This window comes from Ascaphus truei, chromosome 3 (genome assembly GCF_040206685.1).
Source record: "Ascaphus truei isolate aAscTru1 chromosome 3, aAscTru1.hap1, whole genome shotgun sequence".
NCBI lineage: Eukaryota > Metazoa > Chordata > Amphibia > Anura > Ascaphidae > Ascaphus > Ascaphus truei.
This window is the reverse complement of record NC_134485.1, coordinates 269981677-270007344: the sequence shown is the minus strand read 5'-3', so window position 1 is coordinate 270007344 and position 25668 is coordinate 269981677. Positions and strand designations below refer to the sequence as shown.

The 25668-nt window shown below is 44.1% G+C and overlaps 1 protein-coding gene across 1 annotated transcript in view; it reads left to right on the top strand.

Annotated features, from left to right (window-relative positions):
• PCCA (propionyl-CoA carboxylase subunit alpha) overlaps positions 1-25668 on the top strand; it is a 421935-nt gene that overhangs the window by 231537 nt on the left and 164730 nt on the right. The window contains exon 19 of the mRNA XM_075590774.1: positions 25021-25123. Within this exon, the coding sequence (XP_075446889.1) occupies positions 25021-25123 (103 nt within the window). The remainder of the gene's footprint in view (positions 1-25020; positions 25124-25668) is intronic.

Below are 25668 nucleotides of genomic sequence, written 5' to 3'. Positions count from 1 at the left end.
GACTTCTTAGACCGTCTCATGGAGAACTTAAGGGATTAATTATGAGGAAAATGGATTTGCCCCATTCATGTTGCCCCATTCGGGAGAGGGAGTGGCTCAGTGAGTAACGACATTGACTGGCACTGAGTTTGAAGCAGGGGAGTCTGGTTCAATTCCCGGTGTCAGCTCCTTGTGACCCTGGGCAAGTCACTTTATCTCCCAAAAATATAGATTATATAAGCTCCACGGGGCAGGGACTTGTGCCTGCAAAATGTCTCTGTAAAGCGCTGCGTACAACTAGCAGCGCTATTCAAAAACATGATATTATTATTATTATTAAGTCCACCAGATGGCTTAGGGTCCTTGATCCCCAGGAACTAATCAATTTGAAAAAAAAATGTATCCAATTGATTAAAAATTCAACTAAATAAAAACAAAAATGTCAGTGTCAAAAGTGTATCCTGGGCTTCAGCAGAAATCTAATCCAAGGCCCGATGGCCTATTGTAATGCGTCTCCATCGTGTCGAACAATGAGACATCCCTAGCGTTGACTGAAGTCCTTAACTCCTCAGTTGCTTGAAGATGAAAAGCAAATTGTTTCATTAGTGATCTTCATCTTTAAATATTTTCTTCTTTTTTTCCTATCTGAGGTCCTTCCTCAGGCATCCTCTTTTTGCTTACTACAGAAGGGGTATAAAGAGGCCATGTGATAAAGCAACCAAATTGCTCGTTTTACCATGGTTTTGACGGATTTACTTGTGACTCTAGGTGCTGGGAAACATTTTTTCCTACGTTACGTCATCGACACATTGTTCCAGCCAACAAGAAAAAAAGTTTCCCCAACTGCATTTTGGGAAATTATTGAATTATAATGAATACTAGTTCACACCCTCTGACCTCTTACTAATAACTATGCTGCACTTATCTGTAGTCCGCGTGTGACCTTTAGGCTAAGGCCGCAGTCTCTCCGCTGTAACGCGCGCCCGCGCTTTTGGCGGCGCGTTCAGCCGATTCCCCGCTCTGCAGCTCACTGCAGGATGAGAGACCGGGGGGGGCGTGGCGGAGGTGTGACGGGGGCGCGGCCATGACGTCACCCGGCAGGTTCGCCCTCATTGGCTGAACCGCCGGGGGGCGTGCCTAATCGCTCGACGCGAGTCCTGCTCTCAATTCTATTGAGAGCAGGAATAGCTCTCGCGCGAGCGCTGCGGCCCCCCCTCGCAGCGGGCCCGGCGCCATTGCGGGGAGGGCTCTCGTGCGCGCAGCGTCCGCCACAGCAGACTCTGTAGTAGGCAGCGGGGGCAAGGCCTTATAAATACATTGTGGAATGGCTTACCATTGAACCACCTCCCTTGGACATATGTTTGTGTGGGTTGGTAAATCTATTTATGCATTACGTGTTGGAACACATCTAGCATACAAAGTATATTGTGAATTTTTAATACATAACATAAATATATAATATGCAATTGTTAGCATCCCTAGGAATAAAAACATATTTTTTTTATTTATTAGTAATCTATCTTTCCAGCTGAAAAAATAAAATACAAGGCATTTGGTGCACATTTCCGAGGGCCATATTAACTAATCGGTGCTAATCCTGCGCGGAAGGCATCTTGCCTTTCGGCCCATTCGCTTGAATGATCTGCGTCTTTTTTTTTTTTTTTTTTTTTTCCAACTTCAAATTTTTATTGAATTTTTTCATATCGAATAAAGCATTGCATATTTATAACTTTCAAACGTGGAATAAAAAAATATTCTTTACAAAATTGTAACACGTTCTCTGTTTGTAAACAAGCAAAAAAAAACAAAAGACACAATAAAAAAAAAGGGGGGGGGCAGTAGGGGGATAACAGGTGTGAGAACTCTGCTTCTGTTATTTTACTATTACTCCTATGGGAACTTTCTTCAATTCTTGTGTAGATGACTAACCTTCTTATTATTTTTCTATTATTTTTCTATTATTTCTGGTTTGTCTTATTAAAAGGTGACCTATAGCTCATTCTTACTCTTATTCTTACCCATACTTCAAAAGAGAACGCATTTATCTCTATCATTGCCAGATTGTGGTTCTCTCTACTCCTGGGATGTCTGTCTGGGCCAACCACGGCATCCAGACTTTTATAAATTTGGCACCAGTGTCATTAACCAAACTCGTTAATTTTTCCATCTGGCAAATATACCACATTCTATTCTTAATCTGGGGGATATTTGGAATCTCTGCTTGTTTCCACAGTGTCGCGATCTCGCACCTCGTGGCTGTTGCTAAATGCATAATCAATTTGTTACCTGTTTTGGAAAGGCCCGGCCAAGTTCTATTCAAAAGGAATAGCCATGGATCCGGAGGAATAGTGAGGTCAAAAATCCTCTGAAACCAATGTCTAAATTGTGTCGATAATGGGACTATCAGAGGACAAGACCACAACATGTGTAACAAGTTCGCCGATGCTCCACACTGTCTTGGGCACAGAGGGGAGCATCCTGGTCCAATCCTTTGCTTATTTCTGTGGAGTGAGATACCACCTCAAAAGGACTTTATATGCGTTCTCCTTTAAAGTAGTGCATATCGAGCTTTTAGCTGCTGCTGTTACAATAGCCAACCAGTCTTCTTCGCCCACCTCTTCTCCCAGATCTGCTTCCCATTTAACCATATAAGGTAATTTATAATTATCTGTAGAGTTTGAACCGACCACTTCTTTATACATCTGCGATATAAGTCCCTTTGTATTTGTCTCTCTTAGACAAAGCTTTTCAAACGTAGTCAATGGGGGAAAAGGGAGAATGTTTATTATAGAATGTTCTGATCTGAAGGTATCTAAAAAAATTCCGTATGGGGTATCTTTGTCTGATCTAATTTGTTAAAATGTTTTAATTTTTTTATTTCCATCCAGATCTCTAAATCTATTAATGCCACATTGTTTCCATATTGAAAAACAGCTTTTGGATATACCCGGAGCAAACTCTGGATTACCCCAAAGAGGGGTCATTAATGAATGTCTATTAGTTAAATTATGTCTAAATTTTGAAATCTCCCAACCCGAAATAGAGTTGGTCATCGAGGATAGCAGAGTGTTAGTCGACTTAAGGACTATTTTTGGAAGCCAAATAATGTTGTTTAGCTCCAATGGGGAGCAAACCTCTCGCTCTAGATCCGCCCATCTTTTCAATCCAGGATGGATCTGCCACTGCATAATTTGACATAATTGGGCTAAATTTAATTTTGGTGGCAGGAAATGAAAGGGAATCATTATCATCTAAAAAACTGTGCAGTGGCCTACAGTATATGAAATGCCTTGGTAGTCCTGATGCGAATCCCAGTAGAGGTGCATGTGTTTGACATCGTTAAAAGGAATGACATGGCAGCCAGTATAGGACATTATGGACACGTTAAAGATGAAGATGAGCTCTGCCTTGTCACAGACATTCCAAATCTCAACTAAGCTTTCTAAAATATAAATGTCCGAATTGATGGGACTCCTGTTCCTTTCAAGCAAGATCCCAATATCCATATATTTAGAATGTAGAACTCCGATGTGGGATTGAGTGGAAGTTGTATTGTTTGTGTGGGTTTGAGTTTTACTGCCGACTCTACCACAGCCACATTTTGATCACAGATGACAAATGGATATATTTCTAAACATAAATGCTCTCAAATCCAATGGCTTCATATTTATATGAACAGATCCTTATTGAACGCTTTTTTAAATGAATCTTTTCTATGGATATTTCCTTGGATTTGCGTTCACATTTTCTTAATAGCATACTGCTTCACTTTATTAAGTTGGGGAAATATTGATATAAACACACTTTTTTTTTTTGCATACCACATTGTTACTTTGTGCGGTGGCTCTGTGTATTGTAGGCTTTTAAAAAAACAATCCTAGAAGCTTAATTTAAAAAAAAATATATATATATATTTTAAATATATGCAGCCTTTGATTACCTTTATTGAAAACGAATTACCTAAGCTGACGATTGATTGCTTTTCCCGTGATCGATCAGCAAAATCCTGTTTCCAGGGTTCACTAAATGGCTGGCTTTCAGTTTAAAATCAATCCTTCAGTGTGTACTGTAACTCAGCAGCTACAATGTATTCTTATATTACTAAGGTAACATTATTGTTACAGTTTATAGCTCAAGCTTCTGGGAACATTGGCAACAAATTAGCACAAACAGGAAAGTGTTGAAAAAGATCTTGCACTGCTTGGGAGGTGGATTAAAACCTGCTGTAGATATCAAAAGATGCTCAATACAGTATATTAAAACTCCTTAAAAATGGCATTAAGAGTTGCATTTTCTAAATAAAAAATGGTTGTAAGTATTATCCAATACTACAGAACTGATTTATTTGATGAAAAGAAAGAAAAAAAAAACGTGTAGGATATTGCTTGGATTGCTCCTTTTTTAATAGAATCATAGAAGATATCACAGAAGCGAGAGCTGCAGATTTTTTGTACACTGTATACATTACAAATTTGATATGTTATATACAATTTACAGAGGTGAGCCCGAAACACAGTGCCACTTTTTGTATCCTTGCAGTTAATCAGAAAGATAAGACATGTTTCTGTATGGTATATGTGCAACAAAAAAAGGGCGCAAAAAGAGAAAAACATAATAAGTCTTAATTCAATAAAATGTATAAAAAAGAAAACAGTTACATAGTAAAATATGATTGTTCTTTATTGCAACTACAGTATATGTTTCCAAGTGCACTTCCACCAACATGCAGTTCTTTACAAATGTGCCCAAATAATAGTTTTACATTACGCACGTATTTATTACTCAATCAATATTACGGGAGAAGGAGCGGCTCAGTGAGTAATGACACTGACTGGCACTGAGTTTGTAGCAGGGGAACATGGTTCAATTCCCGGTGTTGGCTCCTTGTGAACCTGGGCAAATCACTTTATCTCCCTGTGCCTCAGGCACCAAAACCATAGCTTGTAACATTTGCCTGCAAAATGTCTCTGTATAGCGCTACATAAAACTAGCAGCGCTATACAAGAACATGCAATTATCCCCAGACTGGGTTTGGTACAGTAACTTTACTGCATTGTTGATAAAAAGTGACATTTCGATGGAACCCCATGCTAAACTTTTAAAATTAAATACAAATTGTGTCTTAATTGTAATGCAGCTCTGGATGGTAAACTTGCAATATAAAGATAGGTAGCCTGGAGCACATGCTAGAAGACAGGGATTCTCTAAACTAAACTAAATTATGGGAGGGGGGTGGGGTGTAGGGGGAGATTTGTACTTTTTATAATAACTTTTTCATACAGCTCTTTTCTCCCAATGGGATGCAAAGCGCTACACAATTACAGTATAGTGCGCGGTACGCAGCGCATAGGTATTTGTTACAGTCACTGTCAAGAAGAGCGTACAATCTGTTTTTGGTACCTGAGGCACGGGAGATATTGACTTTCCAAAGGTCGTTTAAAGAGTCAGTGTCTTTACTCACTAAGCCACTCCTTCTTCCCTTCTATAAGAATGTTTAACATTAACGAGTAGAATAAATCATTATCATTAGGGATTCTGTTTTTTTGGGGGGTTTTAACCGATAAAACAACATTGACCAATCACTCGAGTTTTTTTTGGTTGAAACTGATACAAATCCAAAAAATTAAGAACTAAATTGAATTTAACCACCAATTATTTTTATTGGGGGGCCTCACTGAGTGCGCTTACTGCGCCGTATGAATATGGCTGGGTTTTTTGGGCATATGGAAAATTATTTTAAAAAAAATAAATAAAATACTAATTGTTGGGTAATTAGAAGGTTCTCCTGAAATATAGATTATAAGATGAGCAACATAGTTAAATGAATATTGAATACTAAAAGTTACTGCAGTATGTAATGTCATGAAAGGGACCCTTTTAATACAGTAAAATTTGACCTAGTCGTTATAAGCACGTCCATGCCCTAGACAGCACATTTGAAGTCAGAAGATATCTGTATCCTAGACACTTGATTCACTAAAGGGGTATGTGTTTTGGCCCATGAACGAGTTGACTGCATGGGCAGAAACACTTGCATCGTTTAGTGAATGTAACGGCACTTGGGCCAGTTTAGTACATTTCTGTTCAATTATAATGATAACTTTATTTATATAATGCTTTTCTTCCAATGGGACTCAAAGCATTTCACAGTTACAAAAAGAAGATTACATTTAAGGTTATAAAAGAGACCAAACACAAGGAAAGATACAATACAGGATGGGACGGTACTGTAGCTATTAAATGCCGAACAGGTTCTGGTTCATTAATTAAATGCCTGGGTAAACGGGTATGTCTTGAGCTTGTTTTGATAGATTTCCAGAGGTGGGCCTCTGGAACTGTATGAGACAGACTGTTCCAGAGAGTGGGAGCAGCATGGCTAGAAGCTTGGGTCCCAAAGGAAGTCAAGGAGATCCTGGGAGCTATTAGGAGCCCTTCATCTTTAGATTGAGCGAAAAACGAAGAACCTGCGTCGCACCAACATAATGAAGAGCCTGTGACGCGCCACCAGAATGAAGAACCTGCGATGCACCACCAGAATGAATAAACCGCGACGCGCCACCAGAATGAAGACACTGCGACGCACCACCAGAATGAAGACACTGCGACGCGCCACCAGAATGAATAAACCGCGACGCGCCACCAGAATGAAGACACTGCGACGCACCACCAGAATGAAGACACTACGATGCACCACCAGAATGAATAAACCGCGACGCACCACCAGAATGAAGAAACCGCGACGCGCCACCAGAATGAAGAACCTGCGACGCACCACCAGAATGAAAACACTGCGACGTGCCACCAGAATGAAGACACTGCGACGCACCACCAGAATGAAGACACTGCGACGCACCACCAGAATGAAGACACTGCGACGCACCACCAGAATGAAGATACTGCGACGCGCCACCAGAATGAAGACACTGCGACGCACCACATGAAAGAAGAAACCGCGAAGCGCCACCAGAATGAAGAACCTGCGACGCGCCACCAGAATGAAGAACCTGCGACGCGCCACCAGAATAAGAACCTGCGACGCACCACCAGAATGAAGACACTGCGACGCACCACCAGAATGAAGACACTGCGACGCACCACCAGAATGAAGACACTACGACGCGCCACATGAAAGAAGAAACCGCGATGCACCACCAGAATGAAGAACCTGCGACGCTCCACCAGAATAAAGAAGGAGGACTTCAGTTCAAAAAGGCTTTAATGGATCCTAGGCAAACAGACAGATCAACATGTTTCGCGCTTTCTCGAGGTCCCTCAAGAAAGCACACTAAGCACGAAACATGTCGGTCTGTCTGTTTGCAAGGATCCATTAAAGCCTTTTTGAACTCGAGTCCTCCTCCTTCATTCTGGTGGTGCGTTGCAGGTTCTTATTCTGGTGGTGCGTCGCAGGTTCTTATTCTGGTGGTGCGTTGCAGGTTCTTATTCTGGTGGTGCGTTGCAGGTTCTTATTCTGGTGGTGCGTCGCAGGTTCTTCATTCTGGTGGTGCGTCGCAGGTTCTTATTCTGGTGGTGCGTCGCAGGTTCTTATTCTGGTGGTGCGTCGCAGGTTCTTATTCTGGTGGTGCGTCGCAGGTTCTTATTCTGGTGGTGCGTCGCAGGTTCTTATTCTGGTGGTGCGTCGCAGGTTCTTATTCTGGTGGTGCGTCGCAGGTTCTTCATTCTGGTGGTGCGTCGCAGGTTCTTATTCTGGTGGTGCGTCGCAGGTTCTTATTCTGGTGGTGCGTCGCAGGTTCTTATTCTGGTGGTGCGTCGCGGTTTCTTCATTCTGGTGGTGCGTCGCGGTTTCTTCATTCTGGTGGCGCGTCGCAGGTTCTTCATTCTGGTGGTGCGTCGCGGTTTCTTCGTTCTTTGCTCAATTCACTTCCGCAGATTACACACCAGAGGATAACGATCAGGACCGGAATTCCAGAAGTTATAAGGTACATATGACTTTGTGCGGCCATAGTCACTTACCTTATTGGAGACAACATATGGATGTCTAGGGGAGTGTTCACGAAGTGTTACAAGGACATATAAGAATATTCTATGCCATTTATTTTCCTGGATACTGCACGCTCTGATTGTGAGTGAGGCCAGGTAGGCGTTATCTCCTTTTCCATTACTGGACACCCACACACCTATACTCAACATAAATGTTTATGGACATGATCCTATCCACATATTCTATAAGAAATGTTATCTCAATTTTTTAGTGAGACCTCTACAGTCTCTTGTTGCTGGAATATTTTTGAGCCCCAGTTTCCACTGAACTTTCAATCTTTAGATTGGAGTGAATGGGAGTGTAGGGAACTAGAAGCTCTTTCAGATACCTGGGACCCTGGTCATGTAGTGCTGTGAATGTCAACAAGCCAATCATTAAAGAAATGTGCCATTTTACAGGCAGCCAGTGCAGAGAACGGAGAACAGGTGTCATGTGGCAAGAGCGGGTCTGGCTAGTTAATTATGTGTGATAATATTAACACAAAAATAAAATAATGGTGCTAATGCATTTTATTTAATTGTATAATTGTTATAATGTGTCTCTTGACTGCTTTGAAAATATTCACTAGCAAGTAATTTACCAAAAAATGTTACATGTAATGTAATTGTGGTTTATCTCTTACTTTAGGCAGAGAATATATGAGGTTTATTGACATATACAGCAATCCATGCACCTCTGTTAGATCAGTAGCCCCCCTGTGGTAAAAGGAAAGGACAGAACGGGCTGTGGATTGCCTCTTTTTTTATTTATTAAATGCAATTGCATAAAATATATTTCACATAATTTTACTTTCCTTTAAAATACTTACAGAAATGTGTATTGAATCATGTTTGGAGGATGATTACCTAGTGTGTACTCAGTTGTAATTTTCTTCTCCTTTTCTTTTCCAAAACATTTTATACCATATATATATATATTTTTTTTTATTGCATTTGAATCTAAAATAATCACGCATAAACACAAGATTCATTACAAGTAGTTTGAAAAACAGCACCAGAAAGAATGTGTACCACGTTTGATTTAAACCATGTTTAAAATGGTCAGTTCATAGATGTGAGCTTTTCTCTATGATGGCTCGATTAGGAGAAAAAAAATATTTTATTGAAGTAAATCAATTTTTTTAGAAAAACTTTATTGATAGGTACAGACCTAGTTTCCACAGTACATTAGGATATTATACACGGCTGTCATGCCTCATTCTATGTCTAACATTCATTGCTACAAGGATTTATGCGAAAGACATTTCATGGGCATTCTTCTTTAAAAATATGTTGGCCTTTTTCTCTTGGGACATAATCGTTTTGTAGAAGTTGACATCTTCTCTACATTGTTTTCTGAAGTTTTACAAATATAGAAACCTGAACTAAAATATTTACAAATCATAGTGTTCTTGGAAACCACAACATGATTCAGCACTTTAGGGGTTAATTCTATATATTCCAAAGCAGCCGTTTGCAGCTGAAAAATCAATGGGGGTGTTCGGCCCTAAACGTCGCGGTTAGGGGCTTTGGAATATATAGCATTAACTCCTTTGTCTTTCAAGTGATATATTCTAACACAGATTTTGTTTGTGGTACATGAAATATGTTTTATGTGAGGGTTGGCTTAAAATCTTAAAGAAAGCAGATTGTCTTTATAAGACAATATATCTGGAATAAAAAGCATTGAGCCAGTTATCCAACTTATACAGTTAATGGTCTTTTCAACGCTATAATAGAAGCATAATAAAACTGGATCTGTAAGGGCCTTCGTATCGATCATTAAAAGTCAGAACCTGTCGTTCATTTTAGTCTCGCTGATAAAAAAAATTAGTGCTTGCTATTAAAAAGCCCCTTTTTTTTTTTTTTTTGCGGACCACCAAATCTTATGGAAGGTGAACATCTCTGCTATCTTTTAAAATATTGACATACTGGAAATGGTGCATCATGGATACATACCGGTCAGCAGTGTGATAATGACCCAGTTCTAGTTTTGTATTCCCATTTGCAGGTCTGGTACAACTTTGGTACAAGATAATGAGTGGGATTTGCAGAAAGACTGGCCGGATTATTTTTAGATTCTGTATAGGGTTAGAAGCAGTGCCGTCTTACCGCATGGGCACGCTGGCCAGTTGCCCGGGGGCCCCACGAGCATAGGGGCCCCATGCTAATCTATGCACAGACCAGAATTTAACACTAATTTTCCGATCACTCGCCTCAACATTCAAATCTCCCGCTAAAACACTGATTTTGTTGGAGGTACCAATAAATATAAGTTTATTTTATCGATAATTTAAATTTTTATTCCTGAGAGTGGTTGTGTAGGCAGGGCCCAGTGCACTGCTTTGCCCGGGGGCCTATAATGCTGTTAACACGGCCCTGGTTAGAAGAGCACACACATCACTACAATGGTGCCGATTATTTTATTCATAAAGTAAAAAATGAAAAAAGGGAAAGATTCCCACTCACAAGCTAGGTGCGGTCACACAGCAGATAGGCACAGCGTAGTAGATCACAGAAGGATCTCTCCTTATCTGCTGACTCTGTAGCCTCGTCTCCTCTGTGGGTCCCCTCGTGCTGGAGTGAAGCAGTGGCCGCTTCACTCCAGCACGAGGAGACACAGAGGAGACGGAGGTAGAGGCTACGGAGTCAGCAGATAAGGAGAGATCCTTTTGTGATCTACTACGCTGTGCCTATCTGCTGTGTGACCGCACCTAGCTTGTGAGTGGGAATCTTTCCCTTTTTTAATTTTTTTAACTTTATGAATAAAATAATCTGCATCATTATAGTGGTGTGCGTGTGGTCTTCTAACCCTATACAGAATCTACTTATCCTTATTCAAGAATTGGGAATACTCTGAAAGGAGAAGCACCCCACCACTGATGGACCTTCACCCCATTTAAGGATTTGTGGAGAAACACCTACATAGTGAGATCTTTTGTGTGTGTTTTTTCCATAGTGGTATTGGTGAACGCTGGTGTACAGTATCTTTTTGCTCCTTTTGGCTAATTGTTCTACTGGATCCTTATTACCCTGTTGATTTGGGGTGAGTTGGCAAGTATGCCGATTACCCCATGTATTTCCCTTACATGATGCAATGGAAGTCAGTAACTTTATAAGCAGGGCTAAAGCAATTTCGACCTGATTGTGCAAGAAGTTCTTGGATACAGGTTTATTGTAACATGTGAAAGGCAAATATATCAAACGTGGCGCTCAAAAATTATATCTATATATAAACAATGACTCCTGAAGAAACCGCAATACGGAGAAACGCGTAGAGTGATGCTGACGAGTGAAGATTACCACAGGATCGGAGTCCCCCAGAGCAGATGACGTCACTTCCGGTTTCCGGTTTGGGTGAGACGCACCAGTGACACGCACGCCGAGGCGGAGGGGGGACTGAGAGAACAGCTGTTACTTTGCTGAGATCCGATCTGTGTGATCTAAACGCTTATACTCTTTTTATACCTTGTGAGTGCATTGTATATACACTTACTTTTAAAGAGATTTTTTATACAGTCCGCACTATGTCCGTTCTTATGTTATTCGTTTAAGGTCTCCAGCACTTACCATTCCACTAAGACCTACCTGTCTGACGGTCCGACGGGCTGTCATTTAAAGATACCTCTATGGGAACAATACTCACCCTATACTTGTGAGTATTTAGCACACTGCACCTTGAATATTTATTCACACAATAATCACAATACTGCACCATCAGGAATTTTCTTCTGTTTTACATGGTTTTGCGCTTCCCGATGATCTTCACCTCTTTATTGTAACATGTAAATTCTAGAAGTGTAAAATCAATTTTTAGCACCTCTGTCGCGGGGAAAAAGTATGACTAAAGAGATTAATTTTACATTCCGTAATATTCCTGTGTTTTGAAATATTTTATTGGTTTCCTGTGTTTCTATTATTATTTTCCTTGGTTTTAAATGCATATATTTAATACTTTTTCAGGAGATGAATGTAAAAACAAACAACGGAGGCTTATGTACTAAGCATAGAGTATAAAAATGAAGGCACGGAAATCACAAATGTTTTGCGATTGTGTGAGTCTATGTACTTACTTTTTTTCCCTTAATGTGCACCTTAATGCTTTCATTATACCATGCTTGGCGGCAGCGCGTTCTGGTGACGTCGTCCTCATGCTGCCACCGAGCAGCATCTTGAACAGGCAGAGGAGACAGGAGAGGAGAGAAGCAGGGGAGGCATGGTGGAGGCGTGGCCGTGAGCTGCTCGCCCTCATTGACTGAACTGCTCACGTGACGCGGCCGTTGCCTCCCAATAACAAATTCCTCTGTCTCCTCTCCAGTCTGCTGCCCTGCAGTTCCAGGTGGCGCACGTCGCTCGAGGTAATGTTAACCTCAATTGGATAAATGTATTTTGTTTTTGTGTTGTGCTGCGCGATGCCGCCAGCGGTTTTTAGTAGAATCATGGCCTAAAGCAGCAGTCCAAGCTGCCTTTCCCCCCCCCCTTTAATATGTGCATCAATACAATCAACACTAAGTAATTAGCTAAGTGGCCGATCGATCAGTTTTCCTGTGATCGATCAGCAAACTGTTCTGTGGGGAAGATCATGTGACCAGGCAGTCACTAGATACAATTGGTGCACTGCTAGAGAGAGGGCACGGCTCAAAAAGAGGGTGTGCCAGAGCATGTTTCAGAAGAGGAAGGGGATGTGCCTTGTAAATGGTTACTATAGAAACAAAAAAGGCTTGTTACATTATAATATATTAAAAATGTCATTCAGAGTTGTTTAAAAAAATGCTACAAGTTTTTTCTCATAGTACAGAACTGATTTATTACAAAAAACACATGTAGAATATGGCTTGATCTGCAGCTTTACGTGTCCAAAAATGGTTTTAGTCAAGTATATTGGTGCACACTAATTGATGCGTGTGACACATGTAAATAGTATGTCGTTAAAAAAACAATATCTGTGCACCAAACATATAGATGCGCTTGCATCAAAATCATCCAAGTTGAACCTGGCGTAAACGCTTGTTAGCGCATAAATAACTAGCTATTGATCAACCAAAAAAGTATTTAATGTACCAACAGTTAGTCACACAGAATGGCTAGTATTAATAATATTTCACTTATAACCCTCCTTTGAGATTACCATGTGGTTGTAAGGGGTCAAAGGGTTTGAAGGAGTTAGATATTGTATGTTGCAAAGTGACCAGAGAGGGGCCTGTCCACACCCTGCTTCTGGAATATGCCAGATACATCTCCCAATCTAGGGTGACTCAGCAGAGGCCTAGCTCCGCAAGAGTCAGGAAGAGAGTTATAAATAGGAAGGGAAAAGAACTCCCTGTCAGATACCTGGAGGAGAGACATGGGAGTGGTCCCACCTTTATATTGCAAATGTAAATAAGTAGCACAGGGTACGCACCACCTTTTGTGTTTTATAGATAGGGAAGTGCACTTTGAAGTAAGGCTCTCTAGAATGTGGGAAGCTGAGGAATACAGGCACCCAGATTGGAGGCGTGTGTCCCCTAGTGGTTACCCAAATTGTAGCCCTAGGACTAGCATAAAGAAGCCGTAACTTTGGAGCCCCTTTGACTCATTTCCGTGGTTAGCATCTCCAGGGAATAATGTGTGGCACACTTAAAAGGATCTAACCTTGCCACCCCAGCACTGAAGCATGCATATGGGATGGACAGGGCAGGGCACAGTGCAGAAATTAAGTTCTCTTTATTAAAGAGAGGGAAGTGTAGCCCAAGGTAGGGACTCTGGAAGTAGTAGAATAAGAATTCCATAGGAGGATCTATAGCCAAGCAACTAACAGACTTTTCAAATAATGTGCCTCTCCAGGAATGCAGTAATGCATCTGGAGAAGAAGCTGCATTTCCATGTGTAGCCCCCATTCCCAGTGACTAAGGGAAACTACCTGTGCTGCTGTTACCTGCATGGCTCACAGGGGGCCTAAGCCTCCGCTGCTGGGAGCTTGGGGTTGTCTCCTTCTTGGATTACAGCGCCTCCACCTGAGAGGGATCCTAACGCAGCAGGATAGTCCCTCACAGGAACCAATATATTAGTAAATACACACAGGGTGTGTGTGTGTGTGTGTGTGTGCATATGTATGTGTATATATACCGTATTTCCTCGATTGTAAGACACCTTCGATTGTAAGACGCGCCATTGATTTGGCCCTTACAATCGAGGAAAATTACTTTTTCACTTACCATGTTTCAGGAGAGGTCCCATGTCAGCGGAGGATGAAGTGGGCGGAGGCGGCAGGAGAGGTCCCACGTCTGCAGATGGTTGAAGATGGACAGCGAGCGGGAGTGCGGCGGCGGCAGGACAGGTCCAAAGTGTGCAGGTGAATGAGGATAAGAAGACAGCGGCCGTGCGGTGGCGGCAGGAGATCATAATAGCAGCAGCGCTGAGCAGGAGCAGAGCGGCATAGGGGAACGGCTTGGGAGGTGCACACTGTAACCGGAAGTCAGACACCGGTCAACTTCGGTGCACCTCCCAAGCCGTTCCTCTATGCTGCTCTGCTCCTGCTATTATGATCTATTAGCCGCCTCCATCAACGCACGCCCGCTGTCTTCTTATCTTCATTCATCTGCAGACTTGGGACCTGTCCTGCCGCTGCCACCACACTCCCGCCCGCTGTCCATCTTCAACCATCTGCAGACGGGACCTCTCCTGCCGCCGCCGCACACTTTGTCCTCCGCTGACATGGGACCTCTCCTGAAACATGTTAAGTGAAAAGAGGGGTTAGTACTGTAGACACTTTTTTTAATACATCGATTCTAAGACGCACCCCGATTTCAGACATATGAAAATCGAAAAAAAGGTGCGTCTTAGAATTGAGGAAATAGGATATATATATATATATATATATATATATATATAAATAATTAACTAACACACACATTATAACACAGTAGAACAATACCACAGTACTGTACAACACAATAATGATATAAGATATATCCCTCAACGTACTTAGGGTGTGGTGGCACCAGTATCCCCAGTGTCAAGCCCACCCAAGTGTAGGGAGTAGCGCTACCACTATGGACCGTTGGTGCACTTTACCTACGTGGGCACTCCTGTACCCAGGTACTGCTGAATGAACAGAAAGATCCATCTGATCGCACGATGTGGATCCTCCAAGCGTCCCTCCGCTCCTCGTGCATCCGTCCCACCTATCGAGGGTGCTCCCGCTGCAGTCTGTCCCTAAATGTCTCTAAATTCTGGTGGTCTGGTCCCATGCCACAGGCCGCAGCTCGCCGCGTGGCTCTGTCCAACGACGCAGCAACACTATAATGCACCTAAGGTGAGCATCCCTAGCTGAAGGGACTTCCCTATGCACACTGTGCCACTACTGCGAGTCGAGGACTAGCTGGGGCCTACAGGGGAAATGTGGCCTAGTCCCAGGTCCACTGGAACCTGAGACATTACCTTGTTGCTTGGCGTCCTGCTCCCGACTGGCGTAGTCCCTGCATTCGCGCCAAACTCCTATCCTCAGCTCTGTGTGAATGTTGCAGCCCTATTGGCTGTGCTTCCCCACCTAGTATGCAACCCTTGGGGCTGCTGGGACACGTAGTCCCTTGCGGAGCCACTCTTAAGATGTCCACCGCAACCGGTTCTACTGCGCCGGACTTTACTGTACATGTAAGAGACACATAACATGACGGTGCCCTGCCTTGCTGGTCCGCCGCTGAACTCGCCAGCACCCGACATCCCTCTGCAGCCTTCCCCCCCGTTCCCGCACCCGCCACAGAGGTAAACGGGGGCTGGGGCTACACATGAAATGTAAATAAAGACCACTCTGTTCATAACTATAAAATTCCTGGTGCCCATCCTTTCTCCATCACCACCCAGCTGCACGGACCCAGCACCCAAATTAGGTTATACACTGAGGAAGCCAAGTATACAGATTATCCAATGTAAAATCCATATGGGCAGGGGGGGTTACACTAATTTATATTTACTAGTTATAAATTAAAAAAAATACACACAATTATGTTTAAATTGATGCATTGCTTCATGTTGAATATTTAATTGAAACAAACTTTATTTCAATCAACATTATGTATAAAGTCATATAGCGACCTTCAGACCTCGCAGCTATTACACAAGTTGATACTACTTTTTAGCACTGAGAATTTGACACACACAAGAATATGGTTACATTGCTACTTACCATTAGCTTGTGGAAGACTGGGCAGCCATATTGAACCCCCCCAAAAAGAAGGAATACACCAGTATCAATTCTGGTAAGCAGGTCAGGAACCAGTGTCCTCCACACCGTAGCTGAAAATAACATGGTTCACCTGCAGAGGCGCCACTAAATCTAATGATGTGAAGAACAAAATGAGCAGCCCGAGTTGCTTCTTTAAAACTCATGTTTCTATAAGTCTAGTTTTAGTTATTTTTGGTGGGGAGTAGTACTTGTAACCCCATTTAAAAACATTTTACTTGAAGTTCATTTTGTGTGAATTGCACCTTTAAAGTTAGAGTTTTTTTGCTGAAAAGTAAAAGTCACGCTAGTAGCATCATCCTGTGATTCCTTAACTTGTATTTTTCCTCTTTATGCTTGTAAATTATATTCTGTTAAAATATATATATATATATATATAACATACAAACCAGCCCAAAGACCAGTAAGGAGACAGCAACCAACGAGGTGTAATCCAAAGAAGTCTGTATTGAAATAAACAGGTACACGAAAGCCAACGTTTCGGTCTCTCAGGGAGACCTTCCTCAGGGCCGTGCAAACACCACACTAACAGTGACCCTACTTATATACCCACACCCCTAGTGCAACCAATTAAACATAACCAATCACCAGCAACCTGTCATGATTTACCTGTTATGCAGCTGAGCACCGTTGAGAAACAACCAATGCCTGGACCAGAGGGAGTCATGCGGATCCACAAGCAGGAAAAAGCAATGTGGTAATCAGAGGCAGCCAACTCAGGCATCTGAGTCTGTAGATTCACGAGCAGGGAAACCCCTCCCGTGATCCAGGCTGCCTGCTCTGATGTCTATAGCCTGCGACCGGTGCCGGGAGCTACAGCGCGTCACCTGACTAGCCTGCGCGTCATAGGGCAAAGTGTGAGCCGGGGAGCCAATGGGAAACATCCATGCGCACTGGAAAGGTACGCAGTACCCTGATGGAGGAACCCTGGCAACCAAGGACGCCAGCACACAGTCCGCGCAGGCGCAGTAGTCAACACTGATAGAAAGGGCAGCGCTGCACCCACAGCACTAATGCAAGGCAGACACACGAGCCAAAAAAGGGCTGTGGCTGAAAATAAAGCCACAAAAGGCAGTGGTCAAGGTCCCAGGAGTGCCAGCTGCACCCCACAATATAAAACATGACAATAAAAAGACAATCAAAACAAGGGAGTGACAGTGTGCAAGGGAAGTGAAGCTATGGAGGAACAATGTCCACACGTCAAAAATATGCATGCAAACATAAAAATAAACATTCAAATATGGTCAAAAGATCAAAACAAGCAAAAATCAATGCGCAGGTAGCCATAACCAATTTACAAAAAACAGCCCAGTTTGAGCTCTTCGTTCAGTCCCCCTGGTGCCATAGTCCGCAGTTCAAAAATGAGTCTGGCCTCCTGTTGTAGCAAGATCTTGCCTCTGTCACCACCACGCGTAGGGATAGGGACCTGCAGGATAGGCATGCATCTAAGCGTTGCTAAGGAGTGTCTATGTTCTTTAAAGTGTCTCGCGACAGGGAGACATTTAAGGTCCATGTCATCGCCACCGCTCACTAGGGCTTTCCTGATGGTAGTACGGTGCATGGCCATCCGCTCCTTCAGCATCCTCACAGTTTTTCCAATATATAGAAGTCCACAAGGGCATCTGATGTAGTATACCACAAATTTGGATTCACAATTAAGTGCCTGTTGGAGTTTGATGGGAATGCCACTGTGGGGATGATTGTAGCTGGGGCCCAATTGCATGAACTGGCAGTTAGTACAGCCATGACATCGATATGAGCCTGGTTTCTTGACCAACCAGGTCTTGGAGGTGGCATATTTCTCTGTTGGATCCGATCCTGTCACCATGTCACCAATACTAGGGCCGCGACGGAAGCAGAACAGCGGTGGTTCCTTGGCACATGCGCCTATCCTCTCAGCATGTGCCAAGGAACCACCGCTGTTCTGCTTCCGTCGCGGCCCTAGTATTGGTGACATGGTGACAGGATCGGATCCAACAGAGAAATATGCCACCTCCAAGACCTGGTTGGTCAAGAAACCAGGCTCATATCGATGTCATGGCTGTACTAACTGCCAGTTCATGCAATTGGGCCCCAGCTACAATCATCCCCACAGTGGCATTCCCATCAAACTCCAACAGGCACTTAATTGTGAATCCAAATTTGTGGTATACTACATCAGATGCCCTTGTGGACTTCTATATATTGGAAAAACTGTGAGGATGCTGAAGGAGCGGATGGCCATGCACCGTACTACCATCAGGAAAGCCCTAGTGAGCGGTGGCGATGACATGGACCTTAAATGTCTCCCTGTCGCGAGACACTTTAAAGAACATAGACACTCCTTAGCAACGCTTAGATGCATGCCTATCCTGCAGGTCCCTATCCCTACGCGTGGTGGTGACAGAGGCAAGATCTTGCTACAACAGGAGGCCAGACTCATTTTTGAACTGCGGACTATGGCACCAGGGGGACTGAACGAAGAGCTCAAACTGGGCTGTTTTTTGTAAATTGGTTATGGCTACCTGCGCATTGATTTTTGCTTGTTTTGATCTTTTGACCATATTTGAATGTTTATTTTTATGTTTGCATGCATATTTTTGACGTGTGGACATTGTTCCTCCATAGCTTCACTTCCCTTGCACACTGTCACTCCCTTGTTTTGATTGTCTTTTTATTGTCATGTTTTATATTGTGGGGTGCAGCTGGCACTCCTGGGACCTTGACCACTGCCTTTTGTGGCTTTATTTTCAGCCACAGCCCTTTTTTGGCTCGTGTGTCTGCCTTGCATTAGTGCTGTGGGTGCAGCGCTGCCCTTTCTATCAGTGTTGACTACTGCGCCTGCGCGGACTGTGTGCTGGCGTCCTTGGTTGCCAGGGTTCCTCCATCAGGGTACTGCGTACCTTTCCAGTGCGCATGGATGTTTCCCATTGGCTCCCCGGCTCACACTTTGCCCTATGACGCGCAGGCTAGTCAGGTGACGCGCTGTAGCTCCCGGCACCGGTCGCAGGCTATAGACATCAGAGCAGGCAGCCTGGATCACGGGAGGGGTTTCCCTGCTCGTGAATCTACAGACTCAGATGCCTGAGTTGGCTGCCTCTGATTACCACATTGCTTTTTCCTGCTTGTGGATCCGCATGACTCCCTCTGGTCCAGGCATTGGTTGTTTCTCAACGGTGCTCAGCTGCATAACAGGTAAATCATGACAGGTTGCTGGTGATTGGTTATGTTTAATTGGTTGCACTAGGGGTGTGGGTATATAAGTAGGGTCACTGTTAGTGTGGTGTTTGCACGGCCCTGAGGAAGGTCTCCCTGAGAGACCGAAACGTTGGCTTTCGTGTACCTGTTTATTTCAATACAGACTTCTTTGGATTACACCTCGTTGGTTGCTGTCTCCTTACTGGTCTTTGGGCTGGTTTGTATGTTATGTGGATCCCTATGGGACTAGCAACTGCCTTTTGCTTTACATCAGAGTGCTGACTGTTTGATCTTTATATATATATATATATATATATTTATACCACTACTTGGCAATTTATTGCACCAGAGTGAGAAAACAGATTTAAATGTATTTATCTTTTTGTACAGTGCAGGCACATTGAATGGATTTTGGCAGCTGTAAAATATTAATTTAACTTTTGAATTCTATATTTTGGAATGTCTGATTTTTAATTTTTTTTTTCAGCATCTGTAGGAGCTGGTAGAGAGTAGATTCTTCTAGTGAGAAATTCACAGGCCCAACAGAAGGCTTATTGTTCTTGCCGTGCATCACCAACATTGACTGGGTGTCAGCCAAGAGTAGTAGGTAGAAATGAGTTGTTGATATATCTGAAATATTTAAAAATGCCTGATTTATAAGAAACCATTATCAATCTAGTTGCTTGGAATTACTGTTCCATGCTAAGCATTTGCTTAATTGTGTTCACCCTGGAGAGATTAGTCTCGAACAGCAAATAAAGCAAAACTCTAATTTGGCTCAGAGAAGAGGTGTGGAGGTGGCAACAGCGTATCGGAAGTGCTGGTTGTCCAGCAATGGTAGACATAAACTCTGCTCAGGGTTTATTAAATCACGAAGGCGTCATATGCTTCTCGGCATACACAATATTTTGACCAGTTTCGCACATAAGCAATTCTCCGTCTTTGTAAACCAAGAGAGGTGTTAAAAGGTGTTAGTATATGGTTCTTTCAGCATTACAAAACAGATTTCTAACATTAACCAATCAAAATACTCCATTCTCCTTTTCTCAGACACCTTTCAAATCTCCCCAGCAGGTGCCTTTTGCTCAACTCCCATCCATGTCTCAGGCAGTTGTCATGGATATTTTGAACTTTCCACCACACTAGTCTGTCAAAACAGTGATTCAAAATGTTCCACTTACCCACAATTCCTGGGGGAATTACATTTCCATTTAATTCTAAACACATGCATTTAGTCTTCCAGTTTCCTGAATTGAAAGTTAATGGAGGTAGTGTTACCTTCCTCTTGTGCCCAAAGACGGTGTCTCGGTTAGGTAATGATTAGATGCCAGTACAACTTGACTTTGATTCCCCACCTTAGGAATCAGTACTGCAAAGAACCCTGTTCTCATATCGGAATGAGATAAAAAAAAAAAAAAAGCTGTGTGTGCTGTGCACGCGCATAGTAAGTGAAACTTCTTTGACTTTTGTCACAGAAATTGTATTTGTGTTGGTGATGTTTTAATTAAAAATCAAAATACAATTTCATTGACAAAACGCAAATACATTTGACTTATAATGCGCGTGCTCGGCACACATCCCCTGTATTAGCTATTTGCACTGAGTGTGAATATGTGTGTCAGCGTGTGTGTGTGTGTGTGTGTGTGTGTTTGTGTATGTTTGTCAGTCAGTGTTTGTGTAAGTAAGTCAGTCAGTCAGTGTGTGTGTGTGTATGTATGTGTGTCAGTCAGTGTGTTTTTATGTGTGTCAGTCAGTGTGTATGTGTGTCAGTCAGTGTGTGTGTATGTGTGTCAGTCAGTGTGTGTATGTGAGTCAGTGTGTGTATGTGAGTCTGTGTGGGGGTCAGTCAGTGTGTGTGTGGGGGTCAGTCAGTGTGTGTGTGAGGGTCTGTGTGGGGGCCAGTCGGTGTGTGTGTGGGGGTCAGTCAGTGTGTGTGTGGGGGTCAGTCAGTGTGTGTGTGGGGTCCTGTGTGGGGGTCAGTCAGTGTGTGTGTGGGGTCCTGTGTGGGGGTCAGTCAGTGTGTGTGTGGGGGTCTGTGTGGGGGTCAGTCAGTGTGTTTGGGGGTCAGTCAGTCAGTGTGTGTGTATGTATGTATGTATGTCAGTCAGTGTGTGTGTGTGTCAGTCAGTGTGTGTGTGTATGTGTCAGTCAGTGTGTGTGTGTATGTATGTGTGTCAGTCAGTGTGTGTATGTGTGTATATGTGTGTCAGTCAGTGTGTGTCTGTGTGTCTGTGTGTATGTGAGTCAGTGTGTGTATGTGAGTCTGTCTGTGTGTGTATGTGAGTCTGAGTCTGTGTGTGTATGTGAGTCTGTGTGGGGGTCTGTCAGTGTGTGTGTGGGGGTCTGTGTGGGGGTCAGTCAGTGTGTGTGTGGGGGTAGTGTGGGGGTCAGTCAGTGTGTGTGTGGGGGTCTGTGTGGGGGTCAGTCAGTGTGTGTGTGTGGGTCAGTCAGATTGTTTGGGGGTCAGTCAGTGTGTGTGTGAGTGTCTGTGTGGGGGTCAGTCAGTGTCTGTGTGGGGGTCAGTCAGTGTCTGTGTGGGGGCCTGTGGGGGTCAGTCAGTGTGTGTGTGGGGGTCAGTCAGTGTGTGTGGGGGTCTGTGTGGGGGTCAGTCAGTGTGTGTGTGGGGGTCAGTCAGTGTGTGTGTAGGGGTCAGTCAGTGTGTGTGTGGGGGTCAGTCAGTTTGTGTGGGGGTCAGTCAGTGTGTGTGGGGGGTCTGTTTGGGGGTCAGTCAGTGTGTGTGGGGGTCAGTCAGTGTGTGTCTGGGGGTCTGTGTGGGGGTCAGTCAGTGTGTGTGTGGGGGTCTGTGTGGGGGTCAGTCAAGGTCTGTGGGGGTCAGTCAGTGTGTGTGTGGGGGTCAGTCAGTGTGTGTGTGTGGGTCAGTCAGATTGTTTGGGGGTCAGTCAGTGTGTGTGTGAGTGTCTGTGTGGGGGTCAGTCAGTGTCTGTGTGGGGGTCAGTCAGTGTCTGTGTGGGGGCCTGTGGGGGTCAGTCAGTGTGTGTGTGGGGGTCAGTCAGTGTGTGTGGGGGTCTGTGTGGGGGTCATCAGTGTGTGTGTGGGGGTCAGTCAGTGTGTGTGTAGGGGTCAGTCAGTGTGTGTGTGGGGGTCAGTCAGTGTGTGTGGGGGTCAGTCAGTTTGTGTGGGGGTCAGTCAGTGTGTGTGGGGGGTCTGTTTGGGGGTCAGTCAGTGTGTGGGGGGGTCAGTGTGTGTGTGGGGGTCAGTCAGTGTGTGTCTGGGGGTCTGTGTGGGGGTCAGTCAGTGTGTGTGTGGGGGTCTGTGTGGGGGTCAGTCAAGGTCTGTGGGGGTCAGTCAGTGTGTGTGTGGGGGTCTGTGTGGGGGTCTGTGTGGGGGTCAGTCAGTGTGTGTGTGGGGGGTCTGTTTGGGGGTCAGTCAGTGTGTGGGGGGGTCAGTGTGTGTGTGTGGGGGTCAGTCAGTGTGTGTGTGTGGGGGTCCTTGTGGGGGTCAGTCAAGGTCTGTGGGGGTCAGTCAGTGTGTGTGTGTGGGTCAGTGTGGGGGTCAGTCAGTGTGTGTGTGTGTGGGGGTCAGTCAGTGTGTGTGTGGGGGTCAGTCAGTGTGTGTGTCCTGCTGCAGCCAGGGGCGGGGTGTAAAATTGCGCACCACTTCTTCCCCTCCCGTATTCCCCTCCCCGTCTGCAAATTCTGCGCAACCCCCCCTCCCGGCCCCCCCATACGCAAATTCTGCGCACCCCTGCACCCCTCTCCCCGCCGCGGGGTACATGCGCCCGGCACGGGCATGAGTGACCGGCCACGGGCGAGATTACTCGTCCGCTGCCCGGCCCGCCCGGGTCACCCTTTCTTCCGGCGCCGAGCCCCTGTGCCGCGCGGGTTGCGCCGTGTGCCACCGCTTCCTGCGGGCACAGGGGGCCCGCGACGCCCACGTCAGTTAGGAGCGTGTGGGGGGAACGACGCCGCTGCCATCCGCTTCTGCGCATGTGTGGCATCCGTCAGCGGCGCCATCACAACTGCGCATGCGCGGCATGGCAGCGGAACAGCGGCCGTTAGGAGCGGCGGAACAGCGGCCGTTAGGATATGTCAGCAACCGGGTGTAGGGAGGGTGGGGGGTGAGGGGTGCGGCGGCGATTAGGAGCGGCGCCGGCGGCCACATGTGACAGGGGATGTGTGAGCGGAGCGGCGTCCATTACGTGACGTCACTTCCGTTTCACATTTCGCCCCCCATCTATCCAGTTTTATCCCATCAGGACTAGGTGCCACTAAAGAAGTTTCACTTCAAAAAAAACTAATTCCACCCTACACGAATGTGTCCATAACAAAAACATGTGTATCCAACCTCTTCCCAGGAACTGATATGTGGACTATATTTGCCTTTTCCACAATATAATAATAGCATGTTCTTGTATAGCGCTGCGAGTTTTACGTAGCGCTTTACAGAGACATTTTGCAGGAACAGGTCCCTTGGAGCTTACAATCTATGTTTTTGGTACCTGAGGCACAGGGAGATAAAGTGACTTGCCCAAGGTCACAAGGAGCCAACACCAGGAATTTAACCAGGTTCCCCTGCTCAGTGCCAGTCAGTGTCTTTACTCACTGAGCCGCTCCTTCTCCCAATATGGTACTGTAGCTGTGGAGTGATATACAATATTTTCTTAGGAAACTGCCTTTGCCATGACATGGGTTCGTTTTACCAGGATATTCTCTCCCTTCACTATGCCTGGCTACTGCTGCTGCTTCTTGTCCATTGCCACCAAGTTGTTGTTCTTCCCATAAAATCAAAGCCAATGCCCTTTTTATGTTATGAGGGGGTCTGAGCCCTGTTGGGGCACTCGTATAAACTAACTACAGTACATGAAAATCTGATTTAGACCCATCTTCTAACCCATCTTCATTATCATAGGTCAAGAAATATTTCCCATAACCGTATTATAATAGAAATGGTATTAGAAAACCAGTGTTGGCTGCTCATTAATTGCAGTATATTAACTGAAGGTATTAAATCTTTATTAACTGAATCGACTACAATTTACCACTTGCAAGAACAATATTTCACTGGGTGGTAAAATAAACACAAATAATGAGGTTTGAAATGGTTTATTTTGTTATAAACATATATTTTAGACGAAATGTATAATTTTTCTTTCCCGTTATTTATAAGGTAGCCGCGTGTTTCAGAGGATCTTACAGTTTACAAAGGTGCTGACCTGAAACCCAAGGTGTAGAGCAGCTGATGTGTTTCAGTGACCTCTGTCCAATGTGCCTTTGGTTGGGATGATTTAGTCTCTACCTTTTGAATAGAAAGGAGCATTATTGAGTAATGTGCCAGTGAATTTAGCCCTGGGATTACACTTTAATCTTGACAATGAGTTAATAGGCGCCATGGGAGAAGGAGGGGGAGACAAGGAGGCTTTTAACCAGGCTCTTAAAGAAGTGTGGTTTGTGAGCATGTTTATATGTGTGAAGAGCTTTTAATGCCCAAATTGTTTCTTTTAATGATCATTACCCAACTGTGACACACTTGTTAAGCTACATGTTCTTTCCCTTCAAAGAAGAAACAACACGGCGAATCAATCATCATACTTTTTAGTTACAGTACTTTGAGTGCTGTATACATTGCATTGTATAATATATAATGAACAGAATGTGACATGATAACCACGTTTTCAACTCTCACGTAGTTTTGTGCCATTTCCTTAGGGTTCCAATGGCTACAAACGACGTGAAGTCCTGGGATCTCTCCATTTTGCTAGATGGCAGAAATCACGCCATTACATTGAGCAGGCTGAAGGATCAATTCTCTGTAAGTGTTGTTTTATTTTCTTCCAGAAACCAATTATTGCAAAAGATTAGTAAGGAACTTTGTGTGTGAAGAACAGACCTTCATCATTACATGAACTCAACCCTGGGTGCAGCAGTTTGCACTAGTATTATGTATGTGAAATGTAATATTTTCTTGTTAACTTTAATAGTTGGGGATTCTGGAACAACAAAGAAATGACATCATTATGGAATAATTCTTGCTTCAGTGAGTTAGACCATCGATAATGGAAGAATACCGTAAACATCTAGTGTAAAATATCAGTATTTGTTTACAATGGGAAGTGCTAACATTTTGCTTGTAGGTGGCTCCATTGCTCACTGGCCGGCACATGAATTCTGCTAACTAGAAGACTTCTTTCATTGACTTACTTTGGGATGAGAGACCATTTCTCAGTTTTTAGTGAATCATCTTGATACATACAGTTAATGGGATAAGTGTATATTATATACTGTACTATAAATCCAAAAAGATTCCCTTTTGCCCAGGGTCTTGAACCTGTCTCCACCCTAATAAGAGTAGGACCT